Source organism: Oncorhynchus mykiss, chromosome 7, assembly GCF_057628025.1.
Source record: "Oncorhynchus mykiss isolate SJ-2025 chromosome 7, ASM5762802v1, whole genome shotgun sequence".
In the NCBI taxonomy this organism is placed as follows: domain Eukaryota; kingdom Metazoa; phylum Chordata; class Actinopteri; order Salmoniformes; family Salmonidae; genus Oncorhynchus; species Oncorhynchus mykiss.
Window position 1 is genome coordinate 39506490 of NC_143028.1, and position 15115 is coordinate 39521604.

Genomic DNA, 15115 nt, shown 5'->3' on the forward strand with positions numbered 1-15115 from the left:
ACAATTTAGATATTTTGGCCATGTAAGATTTAGCAAAAAAACAACAACTGTCAATCAGGATTTTTCTGCAGTGTAATATGGATATCTTCTATCTTGTGATAGTGTGACCTCTGCAGCAAACCTTGCGACGGGTAGACTTTTGAAATACAAACCGGCTTAATGTTTGATCTCATGCCTTTGATCTGAGATGAAAAAGGGTCTTAAGATGGGTAGAGTAGTTCTTAATGGAGTATAACAATGACACATACAAAAATGCTCAGTACAATGTTTAGCAAGCCATTCTCACCTCCGGCACCAAGGGCTCCCCGTTCTTCAGCCATCTGTACACAGGTTCAGGCTTACCGCTCGCCTTGCACTCCCACTGGAGATTAGCCTCGATGGCCATATGAACATCTTTCAACGTCTGGACCCACTGCAGATGTTCAACACCTGGAGAATAAAGAACACGATTTAGTAACAAAATGCCAGCCTTTATATTGACAGTTCCAATGCAGAACTGTTTTGTTGGGGGGGGGGGGGCTTAAGTCGTCCTAAAATAAATAATGGCACAAACAATAGCTCTATGGAAGAGCTGGAAGCTGCCTTAAGCTTGGGATGCCATTTGTATTTTTCTCTAAGGACCAACTGGCTATTGGCAGTATTCAAGTTGGCAAGACAACGGCTTAGCTACTTCAGAATGACTAAACAGAAAGGTTAATTGGTACAAATTAATTCCAGATTATCCTGTCATTATAATGGCCTTTCATACAGAAAAAGGTTTCCCAGGCCTGACTCATTATCCATAATTTATCCATAATTTATGGACTCGGAATTTTAATTCGACTTGTTTAGCTAAACGTTGACAAAAGACAGATGAACCCATTACCATTCAAGGAATTGTTCATTTTTATTAGTTATATTTAGGGATTTAAAGTTGAAAACCACTTGTTGGTTTGAATTGTTTCATTATTAAACAAATAAGCATTTATGAGCCTGGGAAATAAAATGAGGAAATCCTGTACTCTTCTGAACAGTTAAATGAATTATCGCCTATCACAAAAGCAACATACAACTGTTAATCTATATACGTTGTGATGTGATCATACTCTGGAATACGAGTTGTCCTTTGGCAACGTTCTTTCCTCTGGAGTTCTCTGCAACACACTCATATACACCAGCATCCTCCGGTCTGAAATATGGTATTTCCAGGACCCCGTTGGAATGATTGATTTTGATCTTGCCAGGGAGGGGATTCCCATCTGTTCTCCTCCATGTGATGGAAGGCACTGGGCTGGAGAGGTCAGGCAGGAAAGGTCACCACAGCCACATGCTTCACACTGACACTTAGTATTAATACATTAGCTGCCAGACATAGATATCTAACATTGTTGTGTGTCATGGGAGATGTCTGGCCAATGACTAATACAGTACATTTTCAGAATCTGAAATTCCATATGCAAAGACTATGTGATGCTGCTACAGTGTGCTTGCTAATGATCTCAGTTGATTAATGGTTACCCAAACTATCTGCACTGACCCTATCTTGCAATGACTCTATGCACACCTTCCTAATATTGAGTTGCACCCCCACACCCCGTTTTGCCCTCAGAACAGCCTCGATTATTTGGGGCACGGACTCTACAAGGTGTCGAAAGCATTCAACAGGGATGCTGGCCCATGTTGACTCCAATGCTTCCCACAGTTGTGTCAAATTGTCTGGATGTCCTTTGGCTGGTGGACCATTCTTGGTACACACGGGAAACTGTTGATTGTGAAAAACCCAGCAGCGTTGCAGTTCTTGACACAAACCGGTGCGCCTGGCACCTACTACCATACCCTGTTCAAAAATACATAAATCTTTTGTCTTGCCCATTCATCCTCTGAATGGCACACATTGATCTAGTACTGCACATTGATCTAGTACTGGTACTCCATGTATATAACTCCACATTGATCTGGTACTGGTACGCCCTGTATATAGCTCCACATTGCTCTGGTACTGGTACTCCCTGTATATAACTCCACATTGATCTGGTACTGGTACTCCCTGTATATAGCTCCACATTGATCTGGTACGCCCTGTATATAGCTCCACATTGATCTGGTACTCCCTGTATATAACTCCACATTGATCTGGTATTGGTACTCCCTGTATATAACTCCACATAGATCTGGTACTGGTACCCCCTGTATATAGCTCCACATAGATCTGGTACTGGTACTCCCTGTATATAGCTCCACATAGATCTGGTACTGGTACCCCCTGTATATAACTCCACATTGATCTGGTACTGGTACTCCCTGTATATAACTCCACATAGATATGGTACTGGTACTCCCTGTATATAGCTCCACATAGATCTGGTACTGGTACTCCCTGTATATAACTCCACATTGATCTGGTACTGGTACTCCCTGTATATAGCTCCACATTGATCTGGTACGCCCTGTATATAGCTCCACATTGCTCTGGTACTGGTACTCCCTGTATATAACTCCACATTGATCTGGTACTGGTACTCCCTGTATATAGCTCCACATTGATCTGGTACGCCCTGTATATAGCTCCACATTGCTCTGGTACTGGTACTCCCTGTATATAACTCCACATTGATCTGGTACTGGTACTCCCTGTATATAGCTCCACATTGATCTGGTACTCCCTGTATATAACTCCACATTGATCTGGTATTGGTACTCCCTGTATATAACTCCACATAGATCTGGTACTGGTACTCCCTGTATATAGCTCCACATAGATCTGGTACTGGTACTCCCTGTATATAGCTCCACATAGATCTGGTACTGGTACCCCCTGTATATAGCTCCACATAGATCTGGTACTGGTACTCCCTGTATATAGCTCCACATAGATCTGGTACTGGTACCCCCTGTATATAACTCCACATTGATCTGGTACTGGTACTCCCTGTATATAACTCCACATAGATATGGTACTGGTACTCCCTGTATATAGCTCCACATAGATCTGGTACTGGAACTCCCTGTATATAACTCCACATTGATCTGGTACTGGTACTTGTGTATTATATTCCTCTTGTGTTACCGTTTTTCTTTATAGGTAATAAAAACAACAACTCTGCATCGTTGGGTAGGGCTCGAAAGCAAGCATTTCACGGTTAAGTACACACCCGTTGTAAACGCTGCATGTGACAAATCCAATTTGATTTGATTTGAGACCTACTTTCCTAAGGCGAAACATTCCAGTTTCACTGATGTTCCTTTGGTGACATGAAGACTTTCGGGGAACTGAACTTCAATCTTTGGCTCATACTCTCCCATTACAGCTGTGTGAGGTGGAAGAACATCACATTAATTCAAACACAAAATGAACATTGCATTCTATAATTCAAATGAAATGCAAGAACTGTGGCACAGAGCAGGTTGGTAAAGGGCAAGCCTGCGTGTTAATATGCTTTACAACATCTCTGCTCCAGCTCAAATCTTAAGTGGCACACACTGTATAATCACTGGTAATGGGGTTGGTGAGGTGAATCTCACTGTGCAGAAATGTGTTTGTGTGCACGTGTGTGAGTGTGTCTGTGTGTGTCTATGCACTCTACATTTCCGGATATGTAAATGCGTAAACGTGTCTTTTCATGCAGAGGGAGAGATGGCTTTTCATGCCGCGTTCAAAACAACTGGGAACTCTGGAGAAAGAAAAACCAAGCTCCTACTGAGAAAAATCCCTTTCAACGGTCCTCCAACTCCGGCCTCTTTCTTAGAGCTCCAGTTGACCGACCTGGAGATCACTGGCGTCATGATTGAACCGTGTATTCTTTCGGAGTTCCCAGTTGTGTTGAACGCGGGCACCAGACCTACGGCTCGGTAGCGTGAATACTGCACAACCCCGATCCTGAGCAGCAGCTAAACAAAACACCGTCGCGCTCAAGACGACAAGATTTATCCCCTTAGCTTTTACTCCCCACCACGGTGCAGGCCAGGTCAGCATGCAGGATAAGCAGTAGCCAGTGGAGCCAGTGGAGCCAGCAGTGGAGCATGCTCACCGTCCCGGCGCAGCTCCACGGGGGTGGGCGAGCTGTACGCGGTGGCGTTGGTCATCATGTTCCTCACCACACACGTGTAGTTCCCCACATCGGAGGCCTCCACCTTGGCGATGTACAGGTTGCCGGTCCTCTGGGAGACGAAGCGGCGGGTATCCTGCAGCAGGAAACTTGGGCGTCCGTTGAAAACCCACGAGTATTTGATCTCTGCAGGGGAAGAGCACAGACAGCGACCGCAGAGGATCGTGGGCATTGACAGAGGAAGAGATACTTGTGCCAATGACATTACAAAATCTGCCAGTGTGGCGAAACTAAGGATAAACAAGAGATCAGGTTAGACTCTTGTACCTGTACTGTAGCTATAAAAAGGATGGAGACATGCAGTAGTTGCATCTTGTACTATCTATTAACATTGCACTTAGACAGTGTAATAAGACTTTGCCATTTCCAATGGCAGATATGTGCAGGGGGCAGTTCACAAAACAGTCGCACTAGCAGACGGTGGCACATCCGTGGCAGTCATGGCATTCTAGTCTGTGCCCACTGTTGCCCATCGACATACTCAACAGCAGTATTTCAAACAGTTTATCATTTAATAACGCGTCATTCAATCATGTTATGTTTTTTGTTGTTGTTGTTTTAGCTCGACAGCTTAACATGGCTGAACCTTGCTCTTTTCACGTCTCCAAGCATTTCAGAGAGCAAGCAGGGATCTGGATACGCTATTGAATTCCATTTTCAGTTAGAGGAGATAGCAGCCCCCTCCCACACGTACTACGGGTCAGTGCCACCGGCTTATGCCGATCACACAGACAGTGGAGAAAATTCTAAGTTCAAAAACATTATCGTAATCTAGGCTGGGTCCTTTTTGTCCTGACAGCCTTTAGACTCGGCGGCCCTTTAATGAGAGAGAGAGGGAGTGAAAGAGAGACAGAGAGAGAAGAGAGATGGACAGAGCGAGAGAGAGAGAGAGGGGGAGGGGGGGGGGGGGTTGGAGCAGCGGGATCTGGAGACATCAATGTCAAATTAAGAGCTTCTTAAGAGACAGGGAGGGTAGGGTGGGCTGGGGTATTAGAACCCCTCTGATCAAGGAACACATTACATCCTGCAGTCAGTCTTTTGACTGGGCAGACAGTAAAGATCCTATTGCTTCCTTCAGGGAAACAGTGAATTAAAATGATCATAGTGAAAGTCAGGGCAGAGTGACAGACCTTTCATGATTAGAGAGTATTATGGAGTGGTTCTGCTTAAGGGTTGTGGTCTCACAGCAACAGAGGACTCGCAGAATTGAACACTGAACACAGACCATTTCAGAACACCTACTACTGATGGCTCAAAGTTGCTTGAAATAACATTGATATGGCTCTGCATTTCTGTATCAGCAATAACTTGCACTAAATTGGTTTGACATTACTACAAGTTATGACAGAAAACAAACATGTTTGCTTGGATCTAAAATCCACAGCGTTGTTCTCCAATTCAAAAATGTGTGCCTTTCCTCTGAAATCCACCTGGAGACAGCAGCATTGAGAAACACAATCCCATCAAATGTCTGGAAGAAAAACTAGAAAATATAAAATGAAGAGATGAAGGCATTTTGGGGAAAAGGAAGACAGATTGCAAAAAAAGGTGCGGTTTGAATCCCTCGTGGCCATTGATTCAGTTGGAAACAGAGAGTGGAGAAATGCTGGTACGCTGGCGTGAAATTGTGGTAGTGGCGCGGAATGGCTTCAGGAGTGCGGGGCACTTTGAGGGTCTGCTAATCAGCAGCACACAGACACGGAACAGACTCGCAGCTGTGCCACGGGATAAACGCCCCCCCCCCCCCGACACACCAGCCACCAGGAGCACTGGAAGGAAGTGGAGCGCCGGAGGCTTACAAATGATAGCACGGTAGCGGGTCACACTGGGAAAGAGTGAGCTTGAGGCCATGAAGTGTGAGGGTATGAACTGGGGATGTAACGGCATTTGGAGTTTGGGGAGAGTTCAGGTAGATGAGGGATCCTGCTCCAGTCCAGTAGGACTGATCATAAAAGCCAGTCCCACGGGAGAGGAAGAGAGAGAAAGTAGGATATGAAAGACTAGAAGTGAGAAGAAATAGTAGATATGAGAGCAGAGACATGCAGCAGTGTTGGGGAAAGAAAGTGGGTGTGATTGTGAGGGGGCGTAAGATAGCTGGGGCATGTGTGAAAGTGAAGCAGCATAGAATCAGTAAGGGTTGAGGATACAAAGCGTTATACACTCTCAGGAAAAAAAGGGTTCCAAAATGGTTCTTCAGCTGTCCCCATAGGAGCACCCTTTTGGGTTCCATGTAGAACCCTCCGCGGAAAGAGTTCTACATGGAACCCAAAAAGGCTCTACCTGGAACCAAAAAGGGTTCTTCAAAGGGTTCTCCTATGGGGATAGCCGAAGAACCCTTTAAGGTTCTAGATAGCACCTTTTTTTGTTGTAAGAGTGTGGTACCTCCATTATGGGGTGGAGGGCCACAGAGCAGCACCACAGCCTGGCCTTCTCTCACTGACACTGTGTTCCTGGACTTTCTGCTGAAGTTCTGCAGATCTGTGGGGAGGCAAAGACAAAGTGGCTCTGATTACTTTCAGACGTCTATAGTTGAACCTCCCCTAAATTGCAGTGAGATTCTGGAGAGGGCATTTTCATTTTGAAGACCATGTTCCTCTCTATGCACATTGCTTGTACCTCATTTGCTTTACTTCCCTGCTAATACCACCAGTGACATGTGTGAACAGGGAGAGACATAAATACCTCTCTCTAAACCGGGGTTTTACGGATCACTTTCACTTTTCATTAAATGCTGCTGCATTACGAGGAAAAATAGACAGCTCCAGGGACCCCAAACCTTTGGAAATATCATTCAAATCCCAAGAGGGGGGCAGGCAAATATCAACAATAACAAAGTCTCATCTCATCCGAAGGCTTATCACCATTTAAATGAACATATCAAGTATGAGCACCCTTCCTGCATGAATAATACAAACCCCTACCCCCTGAGATTGGTTATAACTTCCCTAACGTAATGTGGGATTGGTTTGGTTTTGTTTAATTAGCTGGAGCCTGTCAGTAGACCTGCATTGTAAAAAGAAACAACATTGACATATGAACACCCTACCAGGTCTACCAAGGCATATCACTTAGGTGGACCATTCCAACTGGGTTCGTCTTGGCACTATCTCCAGAGATGTAAATACATGTGTTGATGGATTCATGGGAGAACTTTAGTCTGGAATGATGTTTATCTTTTCGCTGGCTACAGAGGGAGTGAATTTCACAGTGCATTTGAGTGAGAAGAAGAAGAGGTAAACGTGCCCATCTGTTGTTGAAAGCGCTCCAGATGATGTGATTTAGTCAGGGTGTAACATTAAGCCAGAGTTTAAAACCATTCGAAGATTCCGACTTACACTAATCACTAATGGAGCTGCAGGCTTAGTGCATGTCAACACGGCAATTACCCCAAAGTAACAGCTCTTCTCAAATTAAAACATGCTTCCGGAGTGAGAAGAAAACCCCTTTTGGGGTTCCTAACCTGAATGATTTGCTTGTGCTGTACTTAATCGTGCGTTAAATCGTGGAAAATCACATCTTCACTTGATGTGTCATGACTAGAGAAACAGACTGTCTCTCGAAGACGTGTCTCTAAAAAACACTAAATGTCTGAAATGGCAGTGTTTTGTTGTTCCTTCGTATTGCAGATAGGAGTCCAAATCTACTCACATGCAAACTGAACCTTGGCCTCCCTGCTGACGATGGTCCCAAAGACATTGGTAGCAATACACTGGTAAACGCCCCCGTGATGTGTTGCATGGGGGTGATTGATCAACAGGTTTCCTTCAACCAGGTTGTAGTTCAAATCCATGTCAATATATCTCCCATCAACCTTCCATCTGTAGAGCCGCACACACAAACACAAATGATTATTCCTCACGATCAGACAGTACAAACCAACATGGCCACAGGACAAAATAGTATTCTAAATGAAAATACTGACACGGGGAAAGGTATGAAAAGCTAAAGAGTTTTAAAGGACAGGCACCTACTTATAATGCGGGACTGGGTTCCCCTTTGCTTTACAATTGATGAACACCTTGTTGTCCTCAGACCTCAGGGGGAAAACGCTGTCACTTGGTTCTTGAGTGAAGACAGGTCCATGGCGTGCGTTTCTCTCTGAGTGAAAAGAGCTCCGCCGCTTTAGATTTACCTTGCTACCGACAACTATGCCTGAACGGCGAAAGCCAATCACTGAGGACAAATCATACATTGTGTGAACCTATACCCAACTATGTACCCAACCTGTTTTACTATACACACAGTAGTCTTAGGCTACAAGGACAGCCTCGCCACAGTGTTGACATGAGAGAGAACCAATACGACACTGACAATGAACTGATCCCATTCTCTACACCCTGTAGCTCTGCACGCATACTCGGACGCCGCAATTTACAGTGCACACGGACAAGTCATACAGGAAGTCCAGGGACATCTTCCACAGTATTCTCCTTCTTTCCATTTGAATTCCAACCAACGTGCAGTCTGTTGGCACACCCATGACACGGACGACAGCTCAGTCAAGTCTGCTGTTTTGGTAAGCTGCTGCCAACTTACCAATACACCAGAGTAATTACCCCATGTTACAGTAATTGACTCCACTGAAATGCAGCTATCGTTCCCTTAATGCGTAACCCCCCCCCCCCCCCCCCCCCCCCACCGTCAGAACTAATCGTCTTCTCTGTTCCGACACACAGTAGGCTACAGGATCCTGTCGGTGGCTCTCCACAGCTACAGTCCAGGTTCTAATGTCCCCTTTGGAAATCAACAGTCTTTCATATGAACGATATGAGATTCTTTTTTTTATATATATATATTTTTTTACAGGTACCTAACCTTGAAGACTAGGACAAAGAGAAGTACTCCCTCCCGCATCATCATCATGCTAATGAGAGTGTGGGGGAGAAGCTTTGCCTGAGGTGAGGACCTCCTTTCCTTTCTCAGCCTCCAAGGGAGGTGCTTCATATCTCTGTCCTTTAAAGGAAATAAATGAATGAACCTTTTATAGCTGGTCTATTCAACCTGGGAAATGCTTGTGCTTCGTGTAATTTGGAGCGATCTCACCCTGGCTAGCAGTCACCCTCCAACTTGTCATCAAACTACACATGCACACTGAATATCAATTATATATGTATTTATGTAAATGTGAGCTCAATGATGAGGAAAATACATCAACCTGCACCAAGTAGAAGTCTTTGACATCTCCACATTCTGTTCCCCCCCCCCCCCCCCCTCTCGTCATTGTCGTTTTTCTTTTCCAGGCTGCCTTGATCTGTACGTGTCCCTGAGAAAAGTGCTGACTGAAGATAAAATGCTAACTCAATGGAGATGGCAGCATAGATAACACAATAGCCACCTACTCCATACACTGTGTACATTTAAATACATTTGTCTGATGGCTTGTAAATATCCGGGCTTGACTTCCATTTAAATCTGTCAGCCAGGCGTGTCAACGTTAAATCCCTCTCCATTCTGTAGATAGTTCATAATACCCAGACATAACGTGTGGGAGATACACTGCTATATTGACACTCCAGATCTCTGCCTCTCGAAGGTCACTCCAGTGTACGGAAACAGAATTCAGGTTAGTAATTGGGACCTTGCAGGTGTTTGTTGAGTGGTATGGCTAAGAAGCTAAGGAAGTGTTATTGCCATGGAGATGAGCATAAAGCGAGACATACGACATGAAGAATGAGAAATACAAAATAGATTAGCATCATGGAAACCATTGTGTTGTGAGTTAATCACAAACCCTACGTCTTTCACTCCAAGTTTGGTCAAGTTTGACACATGATCCTTTGTGGTGGTATAGATCAAATGACGAGTGATGTCATACCGAAGGAAACCCCCTAACAGCATGCATCTTGGGTGAGAACAGCGTGATACTCTTTGAAGAGATAAGGAAATGATAAAACAGATAGAGGGGTGTATCGCTTGCAGAGGGGTGTATGCAGATCAGGTGTGGTATCAAAGGCAACGTGGGGGACATCTTACCAGCAAGGCAGTCCGTGAGTGACAGAAGGATTAACAGTTCCCATGGCAACAACATTTTCATTTTCCAAGGTCAAAGGCTTTCTTTCTTCCCATCCAATTGCCAGTGAGAGGGGAAAATTTCCTGTGTAAACTCTGCTCCTTGTAGCTGCGGAAAGGAGAAAAGACAAAATGGGCAATGTGACAACAATCCTTTTGCAATAGGCTATACACTGAGCCTGTTGAAAAATGGAGCTGGAATTGAGGAAAATCAGTCAACCATGAATAATGAATTCATCAAAATAAGCAGGGTCAAGATCCCGTGCCTGAGGGACAAGCTAGTAGCTGATCTACAGGAGCTGATATTTGGTGTGTACATTCTGCTGCTACAATATCTCCCAGGAGCACAAGTCAAGGGAGCGAGAAAAAAGATTCAAGGCTTACAGCAGCAACAGATGAGTAGCTCAACCGCCCTGCCAAAGGCCCTGTTTAGATTTCGCCGAAACTACTGGTTCAATACGTTTACACTGTGGAAAATAACGTGATACATACACAGATCTGCATGCATTTCTCTCTCCTCACAGCAGTGAAAAGGATGTGCCGGGGAGACGTCCGATGTGACTCTTGAAGGGCAGGGAATATGACAGCGCGGTGAGACATTTCCATTTAACCGGGCCTCTATTGAGAGAGCCAGAGAGAGCAATCCATCTCGAGGCAAGGCATGCAATCCACTTCGAAACACAGAGCAGACACAGACGATATCCTCTATGAAGCATCAGAGAGAACTATTATTGCTGTGAAGAGCAAAGAATTGCTGCTATACACATTCACAGGCTTTGATCAGCAGCTCCAGACAGAGAGGGTTAGGTATCAATAACATTAGCTCGTTATGATGTGCTGGGATTGGTAAATAAATACCTAGGCTATTACACAGGCCCGAATGGGAGACATTTGAATAGGTGCAAAACATCTCCGATATAAATTGAGACGGGAACACAGTTTTCCTAGCTTGTGATCACCTTCCGCGTGAACAGAATTCCATACACGGATGGGAAAGTAAAGTAAAAAGCTAAAAGGGAAGATAAATAATAATAATTCCCTCTGACACGAGGTGTTAAAACCATTACCTTTGTAAGTTACACAATGTGCCCAGCATGAAAAGCTCAGCATGAACTCCTACTGTACATAGGTAATGCAGGCTACTTCTTGACTCAGGTACTGCCCCTCCAGCTGTGGAGTTGAGCTAATGCCCACGTTGTACAGTTACACAATGTTCTTCCAGATGACTTTCTAACGTGAAGAACCAGATCATTTACGTTCGACGGCGACACTATTTCGCCAAACTTTTTTACATCCTTTTCTTTTCCCTCTTTGCAATCAGTGCAAGTCTCATTTCCTGTGGTGAGAAATAGCCATGTTGGAAACTTAATAGAAGAAAAGGGGGAAGAGTAGTAATCAGGAAAGATAAAAAGGGCTTAGATCTCAGTAGGGATGAGAAGAGATTCAATTAGATTCATTATCTTCTTTATCTTCACCTTTTTTTTTTAACCTGCTGCCTTTTTTCCCCTAGTCATTCTGCCCACAGCTTTTGCCCTGAATCGCAATCAACTACGGAGGAATAAGTCAGTAACAGGAAATTTGGCTGATGCCTTCCCTTATGGGTGATGTATCTGTCTGACGTAGGGGAAAACTGACGCTGAAACAGTACCCATATAACAATAGACAGAACTCACATTGGACCTATTTGAACCCTCATGGGAGAGCTAAATGCATGGACTACCCCCCCCCCCCCCCCCCTATCCATTGCAATACCATCTGTCTGAAATACCACCAGTCTGTAATACCATCAATCTACAGTTCTTGGTAGGGGTGTACAGTAGGTACCATTTTGGTTATATTAAGTTTGTGTGCAATTTTCAACTCTCTGAATCCTTTTGGGAATATTTGCCAGCCAACTACCCAAAACGGCTATTTGCAATCAATAAATTATACATGCCAGCTACTGAGCTGAGTCATTCACAATCAATGTGATCTAAATTCAGGCAAGCTTGCCAAAAAAAATCAGAGCACACAATCCTCTGGCAGAGTGTGCGGGGCAAAGAAAAATAGACAGTAGAGATGTACATTGACCAAGAGGGGACATTCTTCCTTTTGGTCCAAGTAGATCCCACTGTAACGATGTAGAATCAGGGCTTTGAATACCGATCCCCAATCATCATATTCTGGCCAATCCAAATCATTCCATTTTCCAACTCCAAGAACTGCTGCTGCATGCTGTAGGGATCATCCTGGCACTCTTATCCACCCAGACAGGTGCTACACATTGTTCATGGCTGAGTTGATGTCAACTCAAACATACCGTAGAGCACCAAACTTGAATATGAATTGTGTAGTAGAGGAGTGGAATTAATCAAGCCATACCTGTGGCGACTAGGATCACTGAGGAGTTATCGCTATTTATGGGTACTTAGAGGATCGGGAGGGCAGGGGAACCATTGCAGTCCATTGCCGAGGTTGTCTAACAAGGCCCTGAAGCCTAAAGTCATTAGTGTCCCTGCTCTGCCAGATGATCGATGCTAATTTATGTTTGGTCTAGTCAGCTGTCCAGTTTCACTTTCAAGCTGATCAACTTTCTTTTGTCTCCTCGCTGTAGCACGTCCTCTCCCCCTGGCGCTCAAAGTCAAACTCATGGAGCTGTTTGCCTTTGCCCCATGGATGGAAGCTATGATTATGCTCAGCGTCAAGATGCAGAGCCTAGATTCCCGGAAGTGTACGGTACGACTGAGAGAGATGGCACTGTTCCTCTGTCAGATAGCACTGCTCTGTTTTTAACGATGCATACGTCCTGGGCATCCTTGGGGAGGATGTGTTTCTTGGTCACAGTCCAGAAATTTAAAGTAGTTGCTCATGATCCCCATGATTAATTTATATACCAGAGAAAAATACAATGGTAATAATTCTTGTGCCCAGCGGACGGTGGTCGCAGGTGTTGGAAACACCAAGTGGGATGAATCCGAGCTAATGGTGCCTGCAAGGGAAAATATCTGTCAGGGATTAATCCCTGATAACACTGTGGTTTAGATCACGTGCCTCTTCTCCCTCAATGGCCTCCCGAGATTAAGATAGCTAGCTGGAGAGAAATGATTCAATGAGGTATGGGTATCGACACGGCTGCATTCTGGTCTGACGCATTGGCTGGTTTAATGTTCATTACTGATGAGCAGCATCCCACAGTGGGATATGTAAACTAGGTGGAACTGAGAGAGAGGATGCAGTTGAACTCTGTTGAACAGAGTTCCACTTCATTAGTTCCTGAGTAATTGGCTATAACACGTGACCATGGAAAATTAACATCAGCGGCCTAGCCAGAGGTAATTAAGGCATGTTTTTGGAGCTTACCCCTGTAAATAAGACTAGTACACAAAATCCCACACTCGTGGTTTCAAAGGCCTCATTTTGTTAGGGTTAATCATGGCATAGAGTGCTTGGACCAGGCTGGACTACACACTTTCTCTGTGAAAGTTGCAACGCCAAGGAGGGGAGGGGAAGGGTGCACTCAAGAGATACAATGTTGCAATGGACAGACCTTAATTATTGCTATGAAATATTATACCGGAGGTACAGAATGAATTAAGTCTTGTCCATCCCCTTCCATTTATGGCCTTATCACATCAAAGCTCGCCTCTCCAAAACACTCCTGTAATCTCCTTGATCTCAGATTACTGTCAACCCGTTTCCATTCATGGGGGAGCTGGAGCTAGGCAAACACTATGGCGGCTGGATGTCAATCAGCATTTACTGGCTAAGGGCTAAACATGTTGCTAGCTAGATGAGAGGAAGAGTAACATTGACGAGTACCATCCTGTTATTTCCTGTCTTGCTCTTCAACATTCACGCCAACCCTAAAGTGACTTCACAGAGTCAACAGGCAACAAAGAGTGAAGGACGAAGATACAGTAGCTCAAATTAACCCACAGATGAATCTTTACACTCATACGAATGGCTGTTGTCCTTGAGGGGAAGAGAGCTTTTTTCAGTCAAAGTGTTACAAGGGGAAGGAAGTGGTAAGATAATGGTTATCTGGAGGGCAGTCATGCACAGAATTGAAAGTAACCCATTCATTCTAGTCCTTACAGCTTGAAATCTGTGATAAGACGATACTGTAAGTGCCGTCCCCAATAATGTAGCTAACACCGATCAGCACCAGGGACAGCTGCAGATACTGTATGTTGAATATTCACAGCCCACTATTGCTGAATGTAATGTGGGCGTAAAGACATGAATACGCACAAATTCACACGCACACATGCACACACGCGCACACACACACACACACACACGCACACGCACACGCGCGCACACACACACGCACACGCACACGCACACAACATAGAAAAATGGGATTACAGTAGCAACAGCAACAGCTCTTGTACCTTAAATAACACCCACAGTCGCAGTCTTTTACAGTATGAAATAAATCACCAGCTCCACTGACAACCATGTTTCCCACTGATTGAGTACTCACAGAGTAACTGGAGAGAGCCCTCTACTTCCCCAGGAGCTGAGACACAATCAGCCCCTTCCTTTGGTCTGCTAAGAGAGAGAGAGAGAGAGAGCTCAGAGACCGTGTGAGCTGAATCTGAAGCCGGACAGGAGCCACTGAAATGGTGGGAGCTCGGGAAGCTCTGTGCCTTGCTGCTGCTATCGGTCTGTAACACAGTGTGTATCCCTGATCACAGGGAACATTTCTTTGTGCCCTGCCCCTTCATGGCGCCGCACAATTATGGCACCACTGATGCCAGCAATCCACCACGGCAGGATTCAAGGATTGTCCTTGAATTCCTGAAGAAAAGAGTGTCTGGATGTGAAATAGTGATACAAACGTGAAAAACAACACTGCAAGTTTAATCCATCTGATCGACCCCAGATCATAATTTGTTTGACAGAGTTTGTGTATTAACAGAGCCGAAAATCAATAAGATAAATATTGCCCTTTTAACTTTTCTACTATGTTGTGTAGTGGTAAAATTCTATAAAGATATTTTGTACAAGTGGTAGCTACTTCATAGGGTATCACTATT

The 15115-nt window shown here is 44.6% G+C and overlaps 1 protein-coding gene across 3 annotated transcripts in view; it reads right to left on the bottom strand.

Moving 5' to 3' along the window:
* Positions 1 to 15115, bottom strand: part of LOC110527866 (contactin-4) — a 78104-nt gene that overhangs the window by 20510 nt on the left and 42479 nt on the right. For 2 of the 3 annotated variants that reach the window (XR_016497527.1, XM_021609442.3), the window contains exons 1-7: positions 8057 to 8373; positions 7734 to 7903; positions 6468 to 6563; positions 4008 to 4211; positions 3185 to 3287; positions 1086 to 1270; positions 287 to 429 (exon numbers count right to left, since the gene is read on the bottom strand). Coding sequence is in view for 2 of the 3 variants with exons in the window: in XM_021609442.3 (XP_021465117.3) it covers positions 287 to 429; positions 1086 to 1270; positions 3185 to 3287; positions 4008 to 4211; positions 6468 to 6563; positions 7734 to 7903; positions 8057 to 8277 (1122 nt within the window). In the remaining variant the exon portion in view is untranslated. Of the gene's footprint in view, positions 1 to 286; positions 430 to 1085; positions 1271 to 3184; positions 3288 to 4007; positions 4212 to 6467; positions 6564 to 7733; positions 7904 to 8056; positions 8374 to 10058; positions 10204 to 15115 lie in introns of those variants that run through there. The other variant, XM_036983333.2, reaches the window with a different exon arrangement.